Source organism: Neodiprion pinetum, chromosome 2 (assembly GCF_021155775.2).
Source record: "Neodiprion pinetum isolate iyNeoPine1 chromosome 2, iyNeoPine1.2, whole genome shotgun sequence".
In the NCBI taxonomy this organism is placed as follows: domain Eukaryota; kingdom Metazoa; phylum Arthropoda; class Insecta; order Hymenoptera; family Diprionidae; genus Neodiprion; species Neodiprion pinetum.
Window position 1 is genome coordinate 41,652,452 of NC_060233.1, and position 21,152 is coordinate 41,673,603.

The window sequence follows — 21,152 nt, forward strand, 5'->3', positions numbered from 1 at the left end:
ATATATAAGTACATGTATATACGTATATCCCAACACATATGCGCGTCGATTTACCGCATGTCACGCGTCTGCGCGAGATCAGTGCGGTATGTTCACTTGTATAATTTATGAGCTGGAAGACTGACATAAATTTTCACCGAGACTGCCGACAAGCTTATAAATCCGACTTCGCCTACCGAGTAGGTATAAGGCATAAGACTGCAGTACGCTTACGGATACGCATCTATAAGGTTAAACCCACCGCATAATATATAATACAAGTATTTCAATTTGATCCATTACGACGTTTCAAGCGCAGGTGATTTTTATCGTTTTAATCACGTCAGTCGGGCCCCGCGGGCAAAACGGATAACATATCGATCCGGGCGAAGCGATCGAACGGGCCGTTTCGATCGGCCCAATAAAACGTCGATAAATCGTTCGATTCGGGAAACGATCGTTACGCGCACACGGAGACACGGCTAACGAACGTGCGGTATTAGGTAGAGCTTTCGATTGAGCGGCGGACTTGCGTGCAGCACATCCCGGCAGGCGGGTATTCCTAATACGGTGGTACATGCAGCTGAGATAGGCAAAGCATGCCTGCTGCTTCGGATTGAAATACCGTCTACATTAGCGCGACACGATGTCGGGATCGGGAACGAGCGTGCTTCTGCTTCTGATTCGCCGCGGCCGCCGAAATCTACAGATTTATTAAAGGAGACGTCGGTAGCTCGGCTCGGCCTCGATCCTCCAGCCTCGGCTCCGAGGTGTGAAAAAGACAAATTAATTCACGGGACTAATTGGTAGCCTTCCCCGTATCCGTCTTCTCGTTCGCTCCGCGCGTTTCGAGTCCGTTTCAAACGCGATTGACTCACCGGTTCGACCGATCGCCTAACTTTCCAACCCAAATCCCGGTTCCTACGATTTCATCGAAGCCGCCCTTGGATCAACGCACGCGTGATGTAACGGGAATCAATCGGCGTATCGATCGCGTCAACGATTAGCGTTTTATCCGTCGCGACGCCGGCGCGAAACTGCATTATACGTATCGGTTCGGGATCGAATCCGCTGCAGATCGTGTTCGAGCATCACGTTCGCACCTTTGGGCGAGAAAAGCGCACGATGCTGTGGCGGCGAAGGTTCGAGGCAAAAAAAAACAAAAAAAAAACAAGAAACAAAAAACGCGTACGCAGTCGCAAGAAAGGTGCCGGCGGCGTCCCCGAGTCGGCGGACCAACCGAGGGTGACCGGACGAACGGGGACCAGGTCGGGCCTGCAGGTGCAACCGGGACCAGGAGCAGCCCAGCGGCGATACCAACTCGACGGGGGAGAGGTGCCCGGGTGGCGTGGTGCGGTGTGGTAGTGGCAGCGGCATCGCGAGCCAAGAGGAGGGCTCCGCCCCGGCAACATGGCCGCTGAGCGACGGATTGGCGGAGGCCCTCTCGACGCCGACGCCGCCGTTGACGCCCGCGCCTCACTCAACTCTCGAACCTTCGAACTCGGCTCACTTCGCTACCGGGGCACTCCGCCTTGACGGAAAGAACCTGGCCCGAGTCGCCGCCCACCCACTCGAGCGTCCCCGCGATCGACGTACGTCGAGGACGCGCCGGGGAATTTTCCGGGTTCGCCGATTCCGCCAATTCCGCCGATTCCGCCCTAGCTGCACGCCGATGTGCCGATGTGGGAACGCCGGCTGCGCGGTGCCGCGGACGACGGGTTTGGGACTCGTCCGATCGGTGAGATATCTGCTCCTTCGAGCCCGGCGCGCCCGATCCTCGCTAATTAATCTTAATTATACTAGTCTTTGTACTCCGCGGCTAACGCGAATGACTAATGGAATGGTGAAAGTCGCGGTGGCCTGGGTCAAGCAGCCCCGTGTATAAACGCCAAATTGAGATTAATTGACCCGAGGAGAAACACCAATCACTGCGTTCGAATCGGTGCTGCTTTTATTGCCCGAATCAGGAAAAAGGGACGGCTGATTGCGTAATTCCGGATGATTATCCTCGACTTTTGACGACCTCGAAAAATTTTCAAACATTTCTTTTCTAAATTCATGCCGAGTCGTTCTGACGCTTGATCGCTTACGCAATACTCGCTGATCGATATCTTCGAGCGATCTACAATTTCTTTATCATCGTTGTCACGATCGTCGTCACGACCTGAAATCCGGTTCTTGCGCAGATTCGAAGTCAAGAAATGGCAACAAGATCAAGATCGTCAACACAGAAATCACTCCTCTTGAATAAAAAAGAAACATTAACAACGAGTTGATCGTAATTCGTTTGTACACGAACGTGATTTAAAAAAATGGTATAGCAGATTTTGAATTATATACCAAATTCGGCGCAGCACCGTCGATATTACCGAGAACAAGCCGTGTCCTTTTTTCCTGACTACACTTTAACAAGTTTTGATAATCTGCGCTGCGGTAAATAATCATTCCTATTATTTTAACGCTTCAGTTATCGAGTGAATAATCTTGGGGAAAACTTGCAGCAGCGCGTACAAGAATACCTAAAGAGAAGACGAAGCCACCTGTTGAGTCCGTGTGCAGCGCATAAGGTCTTCGGCATCTTCTCGAGTCGTGCACGCTCCTCCCTCTCGGACACCTTACGCCCTGTCGTTCCACAAAACGGCCGGGTTGGGACATTAGCATAAGTTTGGTGCGGGTGCTGCACTTATATCTGTCGCATCGAGTGCGGTCCTTCTGTCCACTCGGACCATTCCCAAAGCGTATCTTCGCCCCTTCATCTTCATCTCCATCTTCCCTTCGATCTACGTTACCGCTCGCCCACCACCCACGGGTCCGTTCCTCGTGGTTTTCTCGAGCCCATGTTGGGCCCCGGAGATCCCTTACGGATACGTCATACGGAAAAGCGTTACGACGTTTCCTCCGACGCTTCGGTCTTCAAGCCGTTGCCAGATGCTTCAACAACAGCGGGAATTCCGGGGCGAGAGGAAGTGCCCGGGCATCGCCTAGTGGGAGTTAAATACTGCGGCCATTGGGCCTTACGGCCCTTCTTCGAAAGGCGAACGCCAATCGTGATCTGGGTTTTGAAATCGCGCGACGTCCCGCCGGTGGTCGTATACATTGCACGCTTGAAATATCGGCTTTGTTCGCAGCCACGTATCGTGCAAAGTATACGCTCGCCTCATGCTGCGCCACTACTGCGGACCACTAAAATTTTATTGACCATTTTGTTAATTTTACGCAACACTGTATCACAGCCGTTGCCTTTGCTCGAGGCGCTCAGCTAGGATAGTTTGTAATCTATCGGTTGCAGACTCGTTGGGCAATCGCAATTATAACGATATATATCTCGGCGGGAAGTGGCAACTAATTACAAACCCCGAAGCGCCGAGCATGAGTTTAGTGTCAAGAATCGTACACCCGTTTCGATACATGTACAAAATATATCGCTTTACGTATGGGAAGAAGCAACTTTCAGCTCTGCAGAACGCTGCCCGAGTTTCTTTGATCGCCGACTCTGCGGAGCGCGTAAAAAAGTCGAAAGTCGATATGCGCTCCTGACTCCTGAGAATCGTATTTCCCGAGGGATGCTGCAGCTCCGCAGGATATCGCCGTCTCCGGAGGGAGTTGAGGGGGAGGAGGAATGCCTATTTCGCTCACGTATCCACCGAATGCTGCAGGGGAGGTCAAGAGGGCCAAGTCAGACTGCAGGACGCGGCGACAACGCGCTTGCAAGCCCATGTGCCCGTCCAAAAATAAAACGTTGGATTATCCCGGTCGTCTCCTGCGGCTGCAGAGAGCTGTCGACGCTCCGATAGCTGCCTACATACAGCTCCGAAACAGAAATAGAAACAGAATGGTTGATCATTTGAGAAATTCCTCCGAAAGCTTTCTTTCTCATGGTCGACGAAGAATATTGGTTTCTTTTTTCAAGGTTATTTTTTATGTATCATGGGGAACGTGTCTGTAGAAATCATCGAAATATCTACTCGCTCCAAGTTTTTTACGACTTTTTTATTTACGCCCTGCATCCCGAGAACATTTCAACAGCCGTAATGCTACTCTGAGTAAACGGTGTACGTACTTGAAATTTGGGCTCGGTACTGCTGTCGTCACTCTAGATGATTTCAGGATAGTCGGTGTTTTTTTTTTTTTTTTTAATTATTGACAAAGCAATTGGCGCATCCATTCGCGGGGACGTGAATGCGCACAGATGCCGCAGCTGGAGGCTGCAGCGCGGGGTAAAAGCACTTTTCTAAATTTGGGCGAAACTTGATTCTCGGTGTAGTTGGCACGCGTCAATGGAATCCCCCGAGTGGCGCGGATGTGCGACGGTCGAAAATTGAAAACAATAGTTGAACAGTCGGGATTATAATGCATCGGGTGAATTGAATTAGTCAGAGCTCGTTGCACGCTTATGGTGACCAGGGTGCCTACCCCACACTTCCTAGTCGGACCGGGAGGCGACCCTCGAGCCAACAATGAGAACAATCACTCGTCGCGGTCACGTGTCGGTCTGCCATTTGTCATTTGATTACAAAAATGGAAACTGTAATCCACCGTTGTATATCTAATACAGCTGTACGAAGGTACGCGGGCGTCGGTCCAATACCCGTGTCGTGAAATGTGATATCCTCTATACTTCGGGGATGGCGTGTTATAAACGCGGGAGAAACGTCGGACGTTGGATTATACCCACGTAAAAATGGACAGGACTATGTCGACCAGTTTATTAATTGGTAGAAGCTTTGTACGATCTCGTGTTGAGAAACGTCTGGGACGGTTGTTACATTCTTTCACATCCACGCGTCTCACCGCGCCCCGTCATTATATATCCACCTTAATTCTTATTCCACTCAAATTTGGAGTGTAACTTGAAATGTTGTTATTTAAATTTCTCAACGATCTTTCCTGTCCCTCTCCACCGCCTCGTCAATCTCGATCCCGATACGGTACTGCGTCCCGCTGAGTTAATTACCTTCACTATTTCAGGGAACTTTTGAAACACCTTTCTAAACCATTATACGAGCCTCTGGAACCACATGCGGAGAAACGAACCAAACGGATATATACGAGTTCCAGAGGATAAACTTCCATTGGGGACGTATGTGATCTATAACACAGACACACTCGGCTTGAATACGTATTTACACATTTCAATTCGTTTATTCGACCATATACTCACGTGTTGCAGTTTTTTTTTAACCCGACGAAAACTAATTAACTATAATATTACACTATTCGTTTCTCAGCCTTTGATTGACCGTGATAAATTAGATGCTAATTTGTTTCGTATTTAATACAAATGCGGTTCCCTGTAAAACGGGACGGGATTGGTACACTTTAAAAATGGGATGATTAATCCCTAAGTTTTCTATTTACCAACTGTATCAGCTAAATCTGCAGCTAGAATATTTAAAAAATGATTAACTTGTTGTATGAAACACCGTCATTTAATTTTCATGTTGCCTTACAGCAGTATGAAACATTGAATAACCCAATGCACGCGATTCTACGAGATGATTTGTACTAGTTCGCGCTTGTCCGCTTGCGGCAAGAATAGTTCATCAAATTGCCGCCAGGTCGGAGGGTCGGCAGCACCTTCCTACAATACAACCGTGCCATCTTATATAATTTTGAACAAATGTTGCAGTAACAAAGAGCCCGGGCGATAAGCTCCGGTTGGAACTTGTTACCAACGTAAATTCGAAAATCACTAGTTAGCAATAATCAATTTGATTTTGCCTTCACGAGGATTAGTTAGAGGATAATAAATGATTCTCACAGTTTTATTTCTCAAATTTTCACCTAAATTAAGAATACTTCATTTTAACACAGCGTGTTTTGAATGTAGAAACTCTCCTTATTCAAAATACTTATCAATCCGGAAGTGGTTTTTTAACAGATTTCGATATTACAGAGTAGTGATTTTTGAAAAGAGAGACTTTTTGATCCAAAATGTTCGTTTTTCATGTATCTGTGCTTACCAAATCGGCGGAAGAAGTAGTACGTAATACCAGCGTGTCAAAATACGAAGCTTCTTGACCAACAGCAACGCAACGTCTTTTGGCATGCTCTCGCGGTATTCTAGAAATTGATTATCAACTCGGTGGAGTAGGGTTCAATGTGCTATTATATCAAGATATTTTGAAAGTATCGCAATAGGAATTTTAACAAGCAATTTGACTAGATTTGTTTGAAATGACTCACATTTTGAATGTCGTATTTGTGTAGACGAAATACAAGAATCCGTGAGTCATAGTTGACACTCACAATAGGTACAAAATCGCCGTTAAATCGCGAGTTAATTCTGTACATTAAATAGAAAAACGATCTCTTGGTTGAGTGATTTTGACGTATTACTTGAAAAAGTGCGAAACAATTCTCTATAAAAGATTCCAAAGTGAGTATAGATTAAGTTTCAAAATTCAATGTCGCAATATGGGTGCAATAATATTTTTACTGAAGACCGTTAAAGACGGTTATCCTAATGGGGTGGTGTACGTCCACCGTTCTCTATGCTACACCATAGAGATCAGTGTTTACGTCTTATCGGCTTGCGTATTAAACGGCTGCTACCGATAAAGAAGCTATGGGATGGTTAATACGGCTTCCTATGACGCTAGACCTACACAGGTTCACTTACCGGCAGAGTATTGGTCACGAAAATTGGTGCAGGGCCATTTTAAAATTTTCTTTTTAAATTAGCGTCTTTAAATTTTTTCGTTAACGGACAGGATGACTTGCAACGTTGTTTGAACCTCGAATCTCGAATCTCGAGCGGTCCACGCGCTCCCAAAAGGCTCCCAAATGTGTTCAAAATGGCGGGGCTTCCTTTAAGCTAGCGCCATCTAGAGATTGAAATCTCGGTCCGACGCCTGAAGGTTAGTGGTTGGTTAGTGGGTAGTTTGGTAACAACGTGTGAACAGCTGATCCGCGTCTTCCAAGTGTCAAATGCGTATTTGTAAATAACGATCCGTTGCATAAAACGCAGAGTGTAACAATTCCTCAACCGCGAGCGGGTAACAATGATGGATGCAAAAGCTACCGTCAGCTTCGCTTGCCAGAGATGCTTGCAGCCCTTGCGATTGGACACGAGCTTCAATCACCTGGGGGAACACACACTCGCTGAACTTTCACGTAGGTAATTTCATTTCTATCTACATACGTATAATGTATAAATATTTGACATTCATCTGATCAAACGTCACGCTCGTTTGAAACGGGAAATATTAACAAAACGCTGAGTAATCACTTTGATAAGTAATTTTCTACATTTTCTGTATTTTCCCCACATCAGTTTCACTGAATATCAGTATGTGAAGGAATACAGTCCGAAATACAGATATTCCTGATGAGAATGGAGGTACTTTTCATTATCCACTATTTACACCCCTTATAATACATTGTTTCTTATTCGCTCATTCTTTTCCATAGTACCGATTCACCAACACTCTGTCGGAGATCTCGAACACCATAGCGATAGCTTAGAACAATTGGCTCCACCCTTTCGGTTGACTGAATCAGCTAATGGATCGAACGGATTTATGCTCGTCGGAGATTCGGGAGAAACTGAATGTCTGAGCCACCACCTTAGGGTAAAGTGTTCTATGTGTGAAATATTATTTTATCCACAATCAGACAATTGTTTTATCCACAAAATCCTTCTCATTCTCAGGTCAGAGCAACGCTTTTTGATATACTGAGCAGTAGTAGCTCAGCTGATCATCCGCTATGTGACGAATGTACAGACAGCTTATTGATGTTGATGGATCAGCAGTTGAGATTAACAGAGGGAGAGTGGTCGGATTACAATGAATATTTAAAGCGATTGGAATCCGAACAGGTGCAGCTCGACGATGATCTTGAACTGAATAATCTCGTCAAAGAGTTGCATGACATCAAGGCAGAAGAGGAGAGAATGATTGGAGAGTTGGAGGCCTTGCAGAGAGAAGAGGCTGCCACTAGAACTGCGATAGCTGAGCAGGAAAGGGAACGAGAGCGATTACAGGGAGAGGAGGAACGCTACTGGAAAGAGTATTCCAGACACAGGAGAGACATGATGTTTGCCGAAGACGAATTCCGCAGGTAATAAAATTCAATCTATTGTATTTTGATGTACAATAATGCTTTAATAATCATAAGCTTTTTAAGCGAGTAATGTTAGTACTATTTCGACGATGTAATGTTATACAATTCCGCATGTTTGCTTTCAAAATATTTGGCGTAGTACCTTGACAATATTTTAATGCACTTAGCAGAATGAAGTATCGAGCGGCATGATAGTTTTAAAAGTTTTTTGTCAATTACTGTGACAAGAATTGATGTCAGAAATGTTTCGGGATCTTATCGGTTATCGGGTTGAATTTGTGAGTTTTGAATACTATGTCGATTCGAAACAAAATACGAATTACCCAATATACTTTCAACGTCAAATGCTATGTAGATATGCTTTTACAGCTTGGAGAATCAAGTGGCTTACGCAGCTTCACAACTAGAGAGGCTGAAAAAGACGAACGTATTTAATGCCACATTCCATATTTGGCATTCCGGACATTTTGGAACGATAAATTCATTTCGGTTGGGTCGTCTACCTAGCGCTCCTGTAGACTGGAGCGAAATAAATGCAGCATGGGGTCAAACGACTCTCTTATTAACAGCCCTAGCCCGAAAGATGAATCTTACATTCCAGCGTTTTCGACTGGTCCCATTTGGTAATCATAGCTATATTGAAGTCCTCGATCAGCATAGAGAGCTCCCGTTGTATGGCAGTGGTGGTTTCAAATTTTTATGGGACACAAAATTTGATGCTGCCATGGTTGCTTTTTTGGATTGCTTGCAACAGTTTAAGGAAGAGGTTGAAAAAGGTGACAGTGGCTTTTGCCTTCCCTATAGAATGGATCGTGGTAAAATTGAGGATTCTGCAACCGGAAATTCTTACTCAATCAAGTAAAGTATTCATTTTCCTTTATTATTAAACTTGGTACACGTCTTTTAAAGTCGCGTTTTGACTCGACTCTTCAAATCTCTGGAATGTACGAAAATTGTCACCGTTTTATTTATAGGATCCAATTCAATTCCGAAGAGCAATGGACCAAGGCTCTCAAATTTTTACTGACCAATCTGAAGTGGGGTTTGGCCTGGGTCAGTTCCCAATTTACAAAAGATGAGGCTGAGCACTAGTACCTATCTATTTTGCCATTTTAATTGATATAAAAAACAAAACTTTGTAAATAAACATAAAATTGATAAACGTCAACTGGAGGGTAATGGTCATTTAATGTCCCTTAATATACTATTAAATGATTAATAACCACCATTTGTTGATTGACGGTTATTAACTATAGGGTATAAATATATTTATATGTTATATTACATACATAGGTGTTATTGATTTAGGAACAGTGCTCTGGTTTATTGTGGAAAAACCAGGATGCCGCAAATAAAACTTCCGGTGGACTCTGGATGCTTGGACGGTTTATGTACTCCTTAAATTCGTTTACACTCAATTCGACCACCTCGATCAGCTCACCCTCAACCTCCGAACCCCCACCTGAAACGGAAGAATTGATATTTCATGTTCAAAGAAGAAAGTTGCAGCATCAAAGCTCTGCTGTTCTGCCTTTGGTACGAACCAGAATTCACTCGCATCTCGTCTGTAACTTCTACATAGAAGAGTGTTTCCATGGCTCCTGTAGGTCCGACTCCACTTCTGAAAGCATGGCATAATACGACAATGCCAATCAGTAAATGAAATGAAAATTTAAGGAGTAACAATATTTATTAAGGACATGAGTACAGACGACCAATTGGACAGTTACATTTACACGATACGATTCGTTCATTGAAAACCTACTAGTACAAAGGGAGGAAAACGACTCTCTTTTTCATTGCTTTGCAACAGAGCTGGCAGCAGGCAACTTTTTACAGAAAAAAACTCAATAATTGGCTTGCAAAATTTACGTACTATATGCGCATTCATCAAAACGAAAAGTAACAACGACTATTGGACTTATCAAGCAGCGCAGTCTCATTGAAATCATGGGGAAAATTGAAATTTGAGTTGCAGGGTATACGACTTGAACGAAGCACGAAAGTAAGTCTATAATTGCAATGAATAATGCGAAGCAACTAAGCGAATGTGTGCCAGCCCTGCATTAACCTGAAATACGTGCCGCGTGTCCGACAACTATAGTGCAAAGATACGCGAATGGTCCAATAGCGAATGGACGCAGACCTGCATGTGTGGAGCTTAACGAAGTTGGAAACAGGAGCGTTATATCCGCACTCCTCGAGCAATTCCTCCCTAGCGATCTCAGCGATGGGTAGATCCTTGTCTACGATGCCTGCGCAAAGTTCTAACGTAACGCCAAGGCTCGGAGGGTATTGCTGAAGGTCAACTTTGCCCTGTTTCTCGGGTAAACTTGCATAGAAAACGGCGGGACGGAACTGGGATACGAATATAAGTTTCCTCTGGGTGACGTTGAAGACGATCATGGCCACGGAGTCGTGGATACGGAGCAGATCCCATTTCTTCAGTTTTCCTGCCTGTCGGAATTGCATTCGCACCGGCCTCACCCACGGTGAGTTTGGCGGCAGAGGACCTATCTCTACATCCTTCAGATCCTGCATCTTCTCTCTGAGGATCTTTGTTTCCCGATCAGTGTTCGCCTCGCTCATCTTCGCTGTCTACCTGACGTCCTTTTGTCCGGTTTTTAGGTTAGGTAAATACGTGGTTGCAGACGGCTCATCTACCACGCGTCAACTCGCTCGACTTGACTTTTCGGTGGCGCCACCTTTGGCCGTTTTCCAAAGCTCATCGATTCAAGTTCACTTGTCCCAACGACCTGCAGCACTGGAACATGGTAAGAGAGGACATTCAAACATCAAATCAAAAAAATCGAAATACTATTGGTCTCATAGATTTATCACTTTTTTCGATGTAAATTTTAAATATTTGAAATGCTATGCCTCCTTTCTCTACCTGATGAGAAAAAATCTTCTCTGCGGCACGTCGTCACAGAATTTGAAAATCAGCTCTTTCGAAGAATTCTGGATCATATTCTATCGGGCAATTTACTCACGCAAAGTAACAGGAATGTCACTATAGCATTCTAGATCAAGCTTGCAATAAATTTATGGTAGAACGACGGAATAGAAATAACAGAAATTAATGGTGTATGATTCACGTGTTTCAGAATTCTGTCTCTACGCGTTCGGGAAAAGATCCGAGATAAAGATTCTTCTTCATACCATTGAAAGGACGTGTTCCACCCAGGTACGAATTATTTCTTCTTTCCTTTCTTGCCCGTTCCTTTCCCATCCCCTTTGCCCTTTTTGCTGCCCGGGGGCTTAAACGCGTCTAGTATTTCCTGTTGCTTGACCTGCGTGTCTACGTGTATCACATTGGGTTTTTTACGGTAGCGATTGACCGCAGCCGGTGGAGAGAATTCAATTTCCATGTCAGACGCGGTCGAGCTGGAGGCGATCGAGGCGTCGTCCTTATTCTTCGTTATTTTAAACTGCAGGGGTTTCATCGGTTCCTGGAGCTGCGGGACCTCCATAGTCTCCTGCTTTATCGGATACATAGTCACGTAGTATGTGCCGTCCTTTCGGTGAATGTGCAAAGTGGGTGGCAGCTCGACCTCCTCTTCCTCGTCCTTCTTCTTCCCCGTCCCCTGGCTTTTGTGTATCGACGGCGAGCTCCTGCTCTTGTTCTTCAGCATTTTCCCCTTCTTGCTCCTCGACGACGAGCTTCCGGGCCTGCTGTCCGCGTTGCCCGCCATCTTCGCCTGTCGCAGCAGCTCGTTCATGTACCTCGATATTGCCCCGGGTTTCCACCCGAGCCGGGGTTTCAGCCTCCCTACAACCTCGTTCGTGTTCCACAGCCACCCCATATTCGCCGGCACCCTCATCCTCGCGTCGAGGCAGTTTTTGTGCCCGTAGTTAATCCCCGGGTAGGAGGCACCGGCCGTGTAAACGAACTTCATCACCCGTCTGCTCACCTTGACGTACGACTTGGAACCCGAGTGAGCCCGGTCTCCAGCGGGGCCCGGAACCGCGTGCGGCCCTTTCGGCTGTTTGCCCCTGCTGACGGGCCTTGCGCCGCCCCCGGTGCCACCGTTTGTCTTGGACGAGCCTCCCCCGCTGGCGGGCCTCACCTGCGCCGGAAACTTCTTCGACAGCGGGGCCCCGCCCTGAGCCTCGGGGCCGTGGGCCTCCTCCCGAGGCTTCTTCCTGCGGGATCTACACCTCGGCTCTCCGCAGGGGCCCAACTCGATCTCCAGCGGAGGCAGGGGCAGCAGTTCCGACTGTTTGTCGGACTTCTCGTCTTTCTTCTTGGCACGTGTCGAGCCGAATGAGCCGGTTTCCGGAAACGAGGATACCGCTTCGCGGACGACGCCGGTTCGCCCGGCCATCGCAACCGTGTAAGGGCTCGGGAATCCGGGGGTCGTTTTCACCCCCACGGGCTGGTTTTTCGCCGGTGAATTAACGCTCGCTGCGCTCGTGTACGGGGACGCTCTGGACCCCGGTGGCTTCTTCGGGGAGCAGCTGGTGTCGCGGTCCCGACCGAAATACGGGCTCTCCGAGGGATCGGGAAGCCCGAGGCCCGCCAGTCCGGGCACCTTCCCGATCGAGTCGACGAACTCTTGGGTCTCCTTGAACGCCCGCAGCAGGCAATCGATGCCGAGGCAGGGTCTCTTCGTGCAGGAACCGCCATCTTTGCCGATTGCTGCTCTCATCGGCATTTCGCCGCCCCCGCTTTTCCCCTGGCAACCGCAACCAGACGATTTTTTCGCGTTTTCTCCGGCCTGAGGAACGCTGCATGCCCCCGTCATCAGGGCCTCGATCGGCTGTGCTGGGATGCCAGTGTTGCCGGTCAAACAACGATTTGTCGTCGTCTTCGTCGTTATTTGCGCGACGCTGCCACCTCGCTGTTGGCCGTTCCTCGAATAATTTCCGTCGCAGCAGCCACCGCCCCGCAGCCGTGAGCCTCCTCCGGGAACCCACGGCGTTCCGGAACAGCAATTTCCCGTGTAACACGGCATGTTTTTACCGCCGCCGTGATGATCATTTGCCGGAGGGTCGAAACGCCTCGTGCCGACGCAGCAGCCGCCCCCGCAGGCCGCCCCCGTGCACGGAACGTCCCCGGTTATACCTTTCAGGAAGTTTCCCCCCGGGGCACAAGCGCACGTCGGCTGGTTCGGGTAGGCGCGGTACACCAGCCCCCTGTAATCCCGATCGTTCAGCTTCTCGGCGCTGGTTAATTTCTCGAAGCTCGGACGGTTCATGCCGACCCTCGGTGCCGTCGATGGCGCACTTATGGGCGGGTCGAGGTTCGCCGGGCCTCCGTCCCTCCTCGCAAGCTCCTGACAGATCGGAGCCAGCCCAACGACGTCTCGAGGTCTCGGCAGAGGGTCTTCTTCTTGCTCCGTGCCGCCCGGGGGGACGCAGATCTTGTCCTTGACCTGGTTCGCCTTTCGGGCGAGTACCTCCGGGTCGGGTGGAACCCTGGTGCACTGGAACTCGTCGCTGGACTGCGGACTTTTGAAGAGGAAGGATCGCTCCTGGAAGGCGAAGTGAGTCACGATCGACTTCCCGAAGCAGGAGAGTCTGAGGAATATCGCTATGGTACCCGAGGGTTTGCCCTGGTAGTCGATCAGGTTGTAGGTGTTCTTGAGGGTGTAGGGTTTGGGCAGATGTCCCGCATCGTTCATGGCCATTGCCACTTGGTCGCAAAGACACCCGGACAGCGGTACCTGCGTTTCGCAAATCGGTTTGTCGCCTTTCGGAGGCTCACACGGAACTTTTTCCCTCGTTTTGTAAACACCGATCTTGAGAGGCTGCGATTGCATCGCCTGCACCAAGTCTCGCGGCTGCTTTGTGAAGAGACACGACTTTCCAGCGCTGAAATCCACAAGACCCTCCGCCCCCGTTTTTCCGTCCGAGTTCAACGACGCATCCTTGTCGCTCTGCTTCTTGGCCGTGACGAATTCCGCCTGGCTGATCTCGAATGCTGGAAAGTCGACGAACTTGAGATGTACGGACAAAGGTGCGGTACCAGCTTCCCGTACCTTGTCCGGGCTGAGGTTCAACTTGTCAACGAGCAGCTCCACCATGTAGAGTTGTTCCTCTTTCGAGCCAACGCACGTACCGCACGCGTCCATATTTGCACAGCTCTACGAGCACTAGTCGTTATGTGAATCTTCTCGTCCTCCGCGCGATTTGAGAGAAATAAAAAAAAAAAAACGCTACGGTAATTTCGTTTACAATATTTTTTTTTTTTATCCTTTAGTGGAACATTTCAATTCACGGTAAGACACTCCATTAATTTTGCACCCAGTTACCCAGGGGGACCGCGGTAAGCCGACACCAAATTTCGATCACCAACTGATTGTGATCGCCATATCGATTTCGTTGCTACGGAAATTTTTCGACAGAAAAGAATCGCTCTTACCTCACCGATTCCACTCGTCCTATCTCTCACATGCCTAAGTGGGCTGATCACGCTTTGGCTGCCTTCTTTTTGCCCTTTTCACCTTTTAGCAATTTCTCTTTCTTTACGCCCTTGGCACCTTTCGTTATTTTCTCTTCCTTGACCGGTACAGGCGGTTCCGGAAGTACGTCCTCGACAATGGCGTCAGGTAGCATGCTGTCACCGCACTTGCCCACTTGCATCTCTCGCCCGTCCTGGATGACCTTGATCGACTGATCGCCGCATAGCGGCGGTGGAACTACGCGTCTCACGCAAAATTCACCACTCTCTTTGTCGTTTTTGAACAGGAAGGACTTCGGCTGGAGCTGGTAGTGCGTGGTGATCGACTTTCCGAAGCACGTGAGTCTCAAGTCGAGGCTGACGCTTCCGGACGGATTGCCGCCTGGGTCTTGGAGATGGAAGCCACCCTTCAGCGTGTACGGCTTTGGCAAATGATCCGGGTCGTTCATCGCCATGGCAACTTGGTCGCAGAGGCACCCGGACATCGGAACCTCGGACTCGGCGATCGGGTAAGTATCGCCCGTGCAAAATACGCCTACTCTAAGGGGATCGGACTGCATTCCTAGCACCAGGTCTCGCGGCTGCTTGGTAAAGAGGCATGATTTTCCTGCCGAGAAGTCGAGCGATCCGTCTTCAGCGTCGGGCGGCGAAGGTTTGGTCGAGGTGAAGTCACCCCTCGAGATCTCGAAGACTGGGAAATCGATGAACTTAATCTTGATGACAAGATGACAATCCCCTACGTCTTTCGTCTTCTCGGGAACGAGTCGCAGCTTACCGACCATCAACTCTAGCAGGTAGAGCTGCTCCTCTTTTCCCCCGAAACAACTCATGTCCGCCGATTCTCTTCGCCCTTCAGCAGAGGCGTTTTTTGTTTCGGTTTTTTCTGCCCTGCTGCTCTCTCTCTCTGTCTCTCTCTCTTATTAGCGATCTCTAGTCCATCGGTTGCTCGCGATGACCACGAAACTGCGGGGACTGAAAATTTAAAATACCCTCCTGTCAAGTTGACAGATCAAACGCAAGGACCGAGACTGGATACGCGAGAAACAAATGCAGGAAAATAGAGGAGCGAAGAGCGAAGCAATGCCCGCTTGTCCGTGTCCGTGTTTCTCTTAAAGCCACTACCGACACCACACCGAGCCGAAGTATGCACTAATTGGTCCAGGCACACGCACACACCGGAACTCACGAGGAGCTCGCATAGTCCATCGGGGCATTCAGCGGAGGAAGGGAGCGACCTGGACGCCCGACAGCCAGCCGACCGAGCGGGCAGCGAGCGGCGAGCTAGCCGAAGTAAAATTCCGAACCAGACGACCACGCAGCTCGTTAAAATGCTTCTGGGGGTTTTGGACGCAGGACGCCCGGTTAATTGGTGATTAGCGATTAAAACGGAGCGATCCTTTGCCCGCGCAGGAGCCTCTGCTCGACCTGAAAGAACAAAGCGCGGTGTTAGGTATACGCCGAACCGCATCGCTTCTCACCCCGGCCGGCTCTCGAAATCTTCTGGAAACAGTTACAACCGGTATAAACGTGGTTTGATCTCGTGTGGATCGAGCGGCCGGAGCAGCGAGAAGCTTGAGAATAATGTCGCGTGGTCAGGGTGCATACTGCTGGAAACTTCGATCCTAGTTCGACATCCGTCGCGTGACCTGGTCCGAGCTGGATCACTATCCCTCCCGGCTCCCCGGCCTTGTCATCCATTTTTCGAACGTCAAGCACGGGCCGCGCGAGTTCCTCGAGAGAGTGAGAGAGAGGATAGAGAGAGAGAGCAGAGAATACGAAATATCATCCTCGACATTGCGGAGGCTAACGGTACCCCAACCCTGAGAACCTGTAAGCCGTGAGCTATTATACACGCACACGGAAACTCGCGATCCGCGCAGCGCAGCGTGTGTGTCTCGAGTAGAGCGTCAGCGCGGCGTTTCTAGCTGCGACCGTGAAGAGGCTGTGCCAATTCCGCATCGAAAGAAACCGTGCTCGGTTCCTCAAGTCCGTAGGTATACAAGATACGTGGCCCGCAAGCTGAGCGCAACCTTTGACCGGAGCGCATTTAACGCAGATACGCGAACGGGAGAGAATTTTCAATCCGTAGATTCCCCGAACCCGCTCGAGGATTTTTTCATCCTGCAATCGAGGGTCGATTACCAATCGTCTCCCGGAGTCTCCGATCGATGGAAGAAGCATGATCTCGGTATGTGGTGCACCGGTGTTGTTTTTCGACGGTGATCTAGATCCCGATCCGTACGGGGACCAGGAAGCTGGAGCCGAGAGCAAAATTACCGGTATATATCCGCGGCGATGGACGCGAGGCCTCGTTCGCTTACTCTAAGAGGTCAGAGGGCGATAGCGGTACCTCTTCTCCCGCGAGCCGAGGAGGAGGCCTCACTCGTGCTCCTGCCTTCGGCGGCGCGCTGCGCCGCGCTGCGCTGCACCGGCGCACACCACCCAGCGCTGCGCCGCTCTGTGTGCTGGCTGGGCCCGACGCTGGGCCCGTTCGTGCAGGTCGCTCCGCTCCACTCCGCGCCACGCCAGGCCGACATGGACCCGAGCGTCTGCTCGATGCCCGGTGCTCGAGTCTGTACGGAGCGAGCGACTGCTCGTGCAGCGAATACCCAAGGATCCCGTCGCTCCGGGCCTCAGGCCCCGGGGGATTAGAGCTGGGCACATCCGCCGGGCCCCGCGGAGCGCGATCACCGGTCAGAAGTTCGAGCGACCCAACAACCCCCCGCAGCGCTAGACCAAATTTGTTAAACAACCCGTGCAGCCCAATTTGTACGCTAGCTCGCGTACGCACGTCTGTTGTGACTCGGCCAGAGATGCATTCTTCACAACCCTTGTCGACGTTGCTGCGGCCGAGATGCGTCGATTTTATACACACGGCTCACGCGTGACACGCGTGTGTGTGCGTGTACGTACTTATCGCCTGTGGGATATAACGGTCTCAGGTCGAGGCGTTTTGCTTACAAATGGACTCACGCGGCTTCCAGTGTTTCGGGCTCTCTGCTCGCTGTTATTTGGATCCGTCATATGCGGACGAGTCTTGCGAGTATCGGGTCTTCTCAACTTCGACCACGAATAGGTAGGTACCAGGCGTTACTCCAGCCTCGTGTACACAGCGGCACGTACCGCTGGCTTTGGCGCGAGAAATCTTATTGGAAACAGGATAGATCCAACAACCGTTTTAAGTGGCCGGAGTGTACCTTGAATTTAAATTCACTCGTTACCTCGATATATACTTACCTGTACAAAATCATCTTCGGTATTTATGTGTGTACTAGCTGGCGCATAAACGTCTGCGAGATTGTAATATTTATCAGTCAACGAAGCGATGATTTAAGTCAGAGGTGCGGACGTGACTTAAAACCACACGGACAACTTTCCTATACACTGTCCTCTGGCTGTTTGACCGATTAAAAATGAAATTCGGTACAGCAGCGGTCAAGTTCAACTCATCCGCAACGCTTCCGCGACTGCCCGTCGTTCGTGTCTCGAATTCATCACCGACGGCATCCAGCGTTCAGTTTCAATAAAATCCTCCGCAACTCGATTCTCGACAATTTGCTCAAAGTCGTATTCCAACAGGTTCCTGAATATGTATCAGTTTCCAAGTATCGCAGGAATTCTTTACCTATACACGCTGTGAAGGATCATTTCATTGTTTCAAGACGTACGAGAAGTCACGTATCCGATTGAGATCACGTGAAATTTTGCAATCCAACTCTGCTTGCGTGGATATAGTTGAATTTGCTAAACGAATAAGCCGTGGCAAATTGGATCGTTCGAATGTACTTGTTTGTCCGTATTTCTTCACGGAATGGAATAACTTGCGTGCATCAGACATTATTCGTCCCAGTTTGGCCTCGTAATTTTCGAAAGAATTATCAACGCGACGTATTTTGCCGCTTAAAATTATACCTGGATTCCGCAGTGCTTTGGTCCTTCCGCAAACGATCACGTTGGTTATTATTACCGTACCTGCAGAACGATTCGAAAACGCATTGAAACATACGTAAATACGGTGAATCAACGTACGTACGGTGGTATAATTTTCCCCGGCAGTTTTTACGTTGACAGAAACCTTGGATGTCTCCTTAATTCAGTTTTCCTTGCAGTCTCATTCTCTGTAGGTAAATAATATTCTTCACATACGTGGGTAGTATTAGAGGGGGGGGGGGGGGGGGGGGGGGGGAAGGACTGGCTCGTCGTGACGTACCGAGAGCTCTGCCGCCTCATCCCAGGACTAAAAACTTGATATTCACATCGCGGATGATCATGGACGGTCCTTCTCGAGGCAGCGGTACAGTGGTATGAGGAATTATTCCGAACTTATCGCTGTGGCAGCTGGCTGCTGCATGTTGCCTGCAGTGGCCGAGGAGTCGTCTGAATCTCTTTGGAAACGCGTTTAGTGGGTAAAAATTTTGCGGGACGATGGCTAATGGGCAGAACAACAGCCACTTAGGCTTTTGCGTTGCTTGTATGAGACTAGATTTCGTGCAACAGGTGCGACAGGATTCGTACTCTTCAGCTCGTGTTCGAGCCCTCGGGCGCCAATGCCAGCGGTGCTCCTTAATGCGGCGGAGTTACAACCACGCCGGTTTTACTTTTTTTTTTTTTCTTTTTCTATTTATTTCTTCCACCTCCTTCCACCTTCTCGCCTTCCTTCATTTTTATTCTGCGAACCTACGAAGCGTCGATGGGATAAGGCGACGAAGCCGTGAAATAGAAGAATGGCTCGGTGTGTACGCGTACGTGTGTATCACAGACGATTTTCTCCGCGGTTTAATACTCTCGGCTCCCCTGCAGCTCGGGTTCATCTTATGCACTGCGCTACCCTGCATGAGAGAGCTGCTGGCAGGATAAGGAAAGTAATTGTTTCTGCGCGAACGGATGAAACCGCCGACAACGACCCAGACGAGGCTTAGCCTCGGCGAGGAGGAGAGAGAGAGAGGAAGAGAAGGAGACAGCGGAATCTGGTGAGAAGAGGATCAACGAGAGACGGAACTCGGAGTTTGTGAAACGCGCAAGCTTCGCGAGGACGTCGCGATTGGATGAAACATAGCGAAATTTAAGTTCGAAGCTCTGCCCACCAGCGGTTCGTTTCAAAGGATCGCACAAATCGGGCGAGCTCTTTTCATTCGGTCGTACAGGTGTCTTTTTTTGCCTTGGTTTTAATTTTTTTATCGCCGCTTCGTATCGCTGCCTGTGTATATAATATACCTGCGTATAATTCCCCCGTAGAAGATTTTCAGATGTAATGCGCGTGTGCCTGTACGTATGTAATTAATGTTGCCATATTAAACACGTGTACATGCTCACTTGACACCTAGGTATAAAAACGGCGGAGACGGCGAGTAACGATCTTACGAAACAAGCGGTGACATTGTTGAGACATTATACGATGAATATACGAAATCCGTCTAAAAGCCAACCGGGACTGAGAACGCTATTTAAAAAATTTGACACGTACGACAGTCCGATTTCACGTGAAATATATTTTGCGGCGAGACCTTTAACTATTCTGCAGCCAACGATCGTCTCACATGTACGATCAGGGTATATTAATAGCTCCGGAGTCGAGACACTGACGTGATAAAAATTGAAACAAAAAATAAATATGAATAGAAAACAACGAACCAAAGGTCAGAATTACAACTCGAAATAATCACGTATTTACGTGTGAATTTCTGCAGTTTTCTAAGCAGCTTGAAGAAAAATGTCAATTCCAAACTTTCGCAATTTCGTATCAGAGATATTTTTTAGATTTCGTTTTAAGAAACAAACATCACAGGAAGCACGAAGAGTCCGCGAAGAGAAGTTGATTAAACTTGTGCAAAAAGTGAATAAATTATCATAATGAAAGAATTTCTGCGCAATAGCGGAGTTCGTGTTTGCAATTCGAGATCTAGGCGGAGGGGGGATTGCGGGATCTAGAGGGAATAGTGCAGTATATGGGAGCGGACCAAGTGCTGCGGCGTGTTATGATAGGTTGTAGAGGATCGTTGCGGCTGGATATAACAGAGCAATTATATTGAGATAGGAAAGTGGAGGGTTGACCAAAGCGTAAAGTCGGTATTACAGCATCAGATAAGCCGAGCAAACCGTGAAGATGGAGCGCGGGGATGTCAGAGGCGCGAGAGAAAGGGGGATAGTAGATCGAGCGAGCAGCCCGGAGCCGCAATGCGCTCGGGGCCCGAAGGAGAGGCGAGCCTGGTTAGGTAAAATGGAGTCAGAATGAAGACGAGGAAGAAAAAGGAAGAGGAAAAAAAGGAGCAGGTAAAAAGTAAAGATGAAAAATAAAAGGGAGTGGACCGCGCGGAGGTCGCGACCCGCAGCCCGCGGGCCCCAGTGAAAGGCCCAACGGCGATCCGCATCCGCGGGGCCTCGCGTTGTTCTGTGTTCAGCCTGCTGGCTGCTGCAGGTTCCGCGCCGTGCTCACCCAACGATGTTTCTTAAGATCGCCTTCTTCTCGGCGGTCTCGCGGCCATTATAGTGCACTTTAAGTGGCAATCGCACGCCAGGGAACAGCAGCGTTGTGCAATCCGTCGCGACCCCGCCCCAATCGCGGGGCCCTGCAAACGTCTCGAGGGCCCGCGCCCCGCCGGGAATTACGCAAAGGCCAGCGGCGCGGCAGCCGCGCGCGCAGCGCAACCCTCGATCTTCTCGCGGGGCCCAGCGCCGGGCCTTACGGCTCTGATCCATCCGC

The 21,152-nt window shown here is 49.2% G+C and overlaps 4 protein-coding genes across 7 annotated transcripts in view; 2 read left to right on the plus strand and 2 right to left on the minus strand.

Moving 5' to 3' along the window:
• The first annotated feature begins 6,800 nt into the window (after nucleotides 1-6,800).
• On the plus strand, nucleotides 6,801-9,722 carry Atg6 (Beclin-1-like Atg6). 3 transcript variants are annotated; one of them, XM_069133409.1, is made up of 6 exons: nucleotides 6,801-7,095; nucleotides 7,393-7,553; nucleotides 7,634-8,043; nucleotides 8,416-8,904; nucleotides 9,021-9,137; nucleotides 9,355-9,722. In XM_069133409.1, coding segments are annotated over exons 1-6 (1,290 nt in total). In that variant the 5' UTR covers nucleotides 6,801-6,983; the 3' UTR covers nucleotides 9,356-9,722. The 3 variants fall into 3 exon arrangements, with proteins under 3 accessions (XP_068989510.1, XP_046470642.1, XP_046470641.1); XM_046614686.2 differs by lacking the exon at nucleotides 9,355-9,722 and having other exon boundaries at nucleotides 6,801-7,099; nucleotides 9,021-9,214; XM_046614685.2 differs by lacking the exon at nucleotides 9,355-9,722 and having other exon boundaries at nucleotides 6,802-7,095; nucleotides 9,021-9,214.
• On the minus strand, nucleotides 8,792-10,738 carry LOC124213387 (uridine diphosphate glucose pyrophosphatase NUDT14). 2 transcript variants are annotated; one of them, XM_046614694.2, is made up of 4 exons: nucleotides 10,193-10,738; nucleotides 9,591-9,667; nucleotides 9,336-9,508; nucleotides 8,792-8,983 (listed from the first exon to the last, which is right to left on the minus strand). In XM_046614694.2, the coding sequence occupies exons 1-3, from the start codon at nucleotides 10,633-10,635 to the stop codon at nucleotides 9,351-9,353; spliced, it is 678 nt and encodes a 225-aa protein (XP_046470650.1). In that variant the 5' UTR covers nucleotides 10,636-10,738; the 3' UTR covers nucleotides 8,792-8,983; nucleotides 9,336-9,350. The 2 variants fall into 2 exon arrangements, with proteins under 2 accessions (XP_046470650.1, XP_046470649.1); XM_046614693.2 differs by having other exon boundaries at nucleotides 8,792-9,508; nucleotides 10,193-10,737.
• Nucleotides 10,411-21,152, plus strand: part of Ser (protein serrate) — a 62,871-nt gene continuing 52,129 nt past the window's right edge. The window contains exons 1-4 of the mRNA XM_046614660.2: nucleotides 10,411-10,538; nucleotides 10,675-10,820; nucleotides 11,154-11,233; nucleotides 14,740-14,961. Of these exons, the coding sequence (XP_046470616.1) occupies nucleotides 14,848-14,961 (114 nt within the window). The 5' untranslated portion in view covers nucleotides 10,411-10,538; nucleotides 10,675-10,820; nucleotides 11,154-11,233; nucleotides 14,740-14,847. The remainder of the gene's footprint in view (nucleotides 10,539-10,674; nucleotides 10,821-11,153; nucleotides 11,234-14,739; nucleotides 14,962-21,152) is intronic.
• On the minus strand, nucleotides 11,241-14,123 carry LOC124212317 (Protein phosphatase 1c interacting protein 1). The gene has a single exon (XM_046612209.1). It carries the CDS (start codon nucleotides 14,121-14,123, stop codon nucleotides 11,241-11,243), a length of 2,883 nt encoding a protein of 960 aa, XP_046468165.1.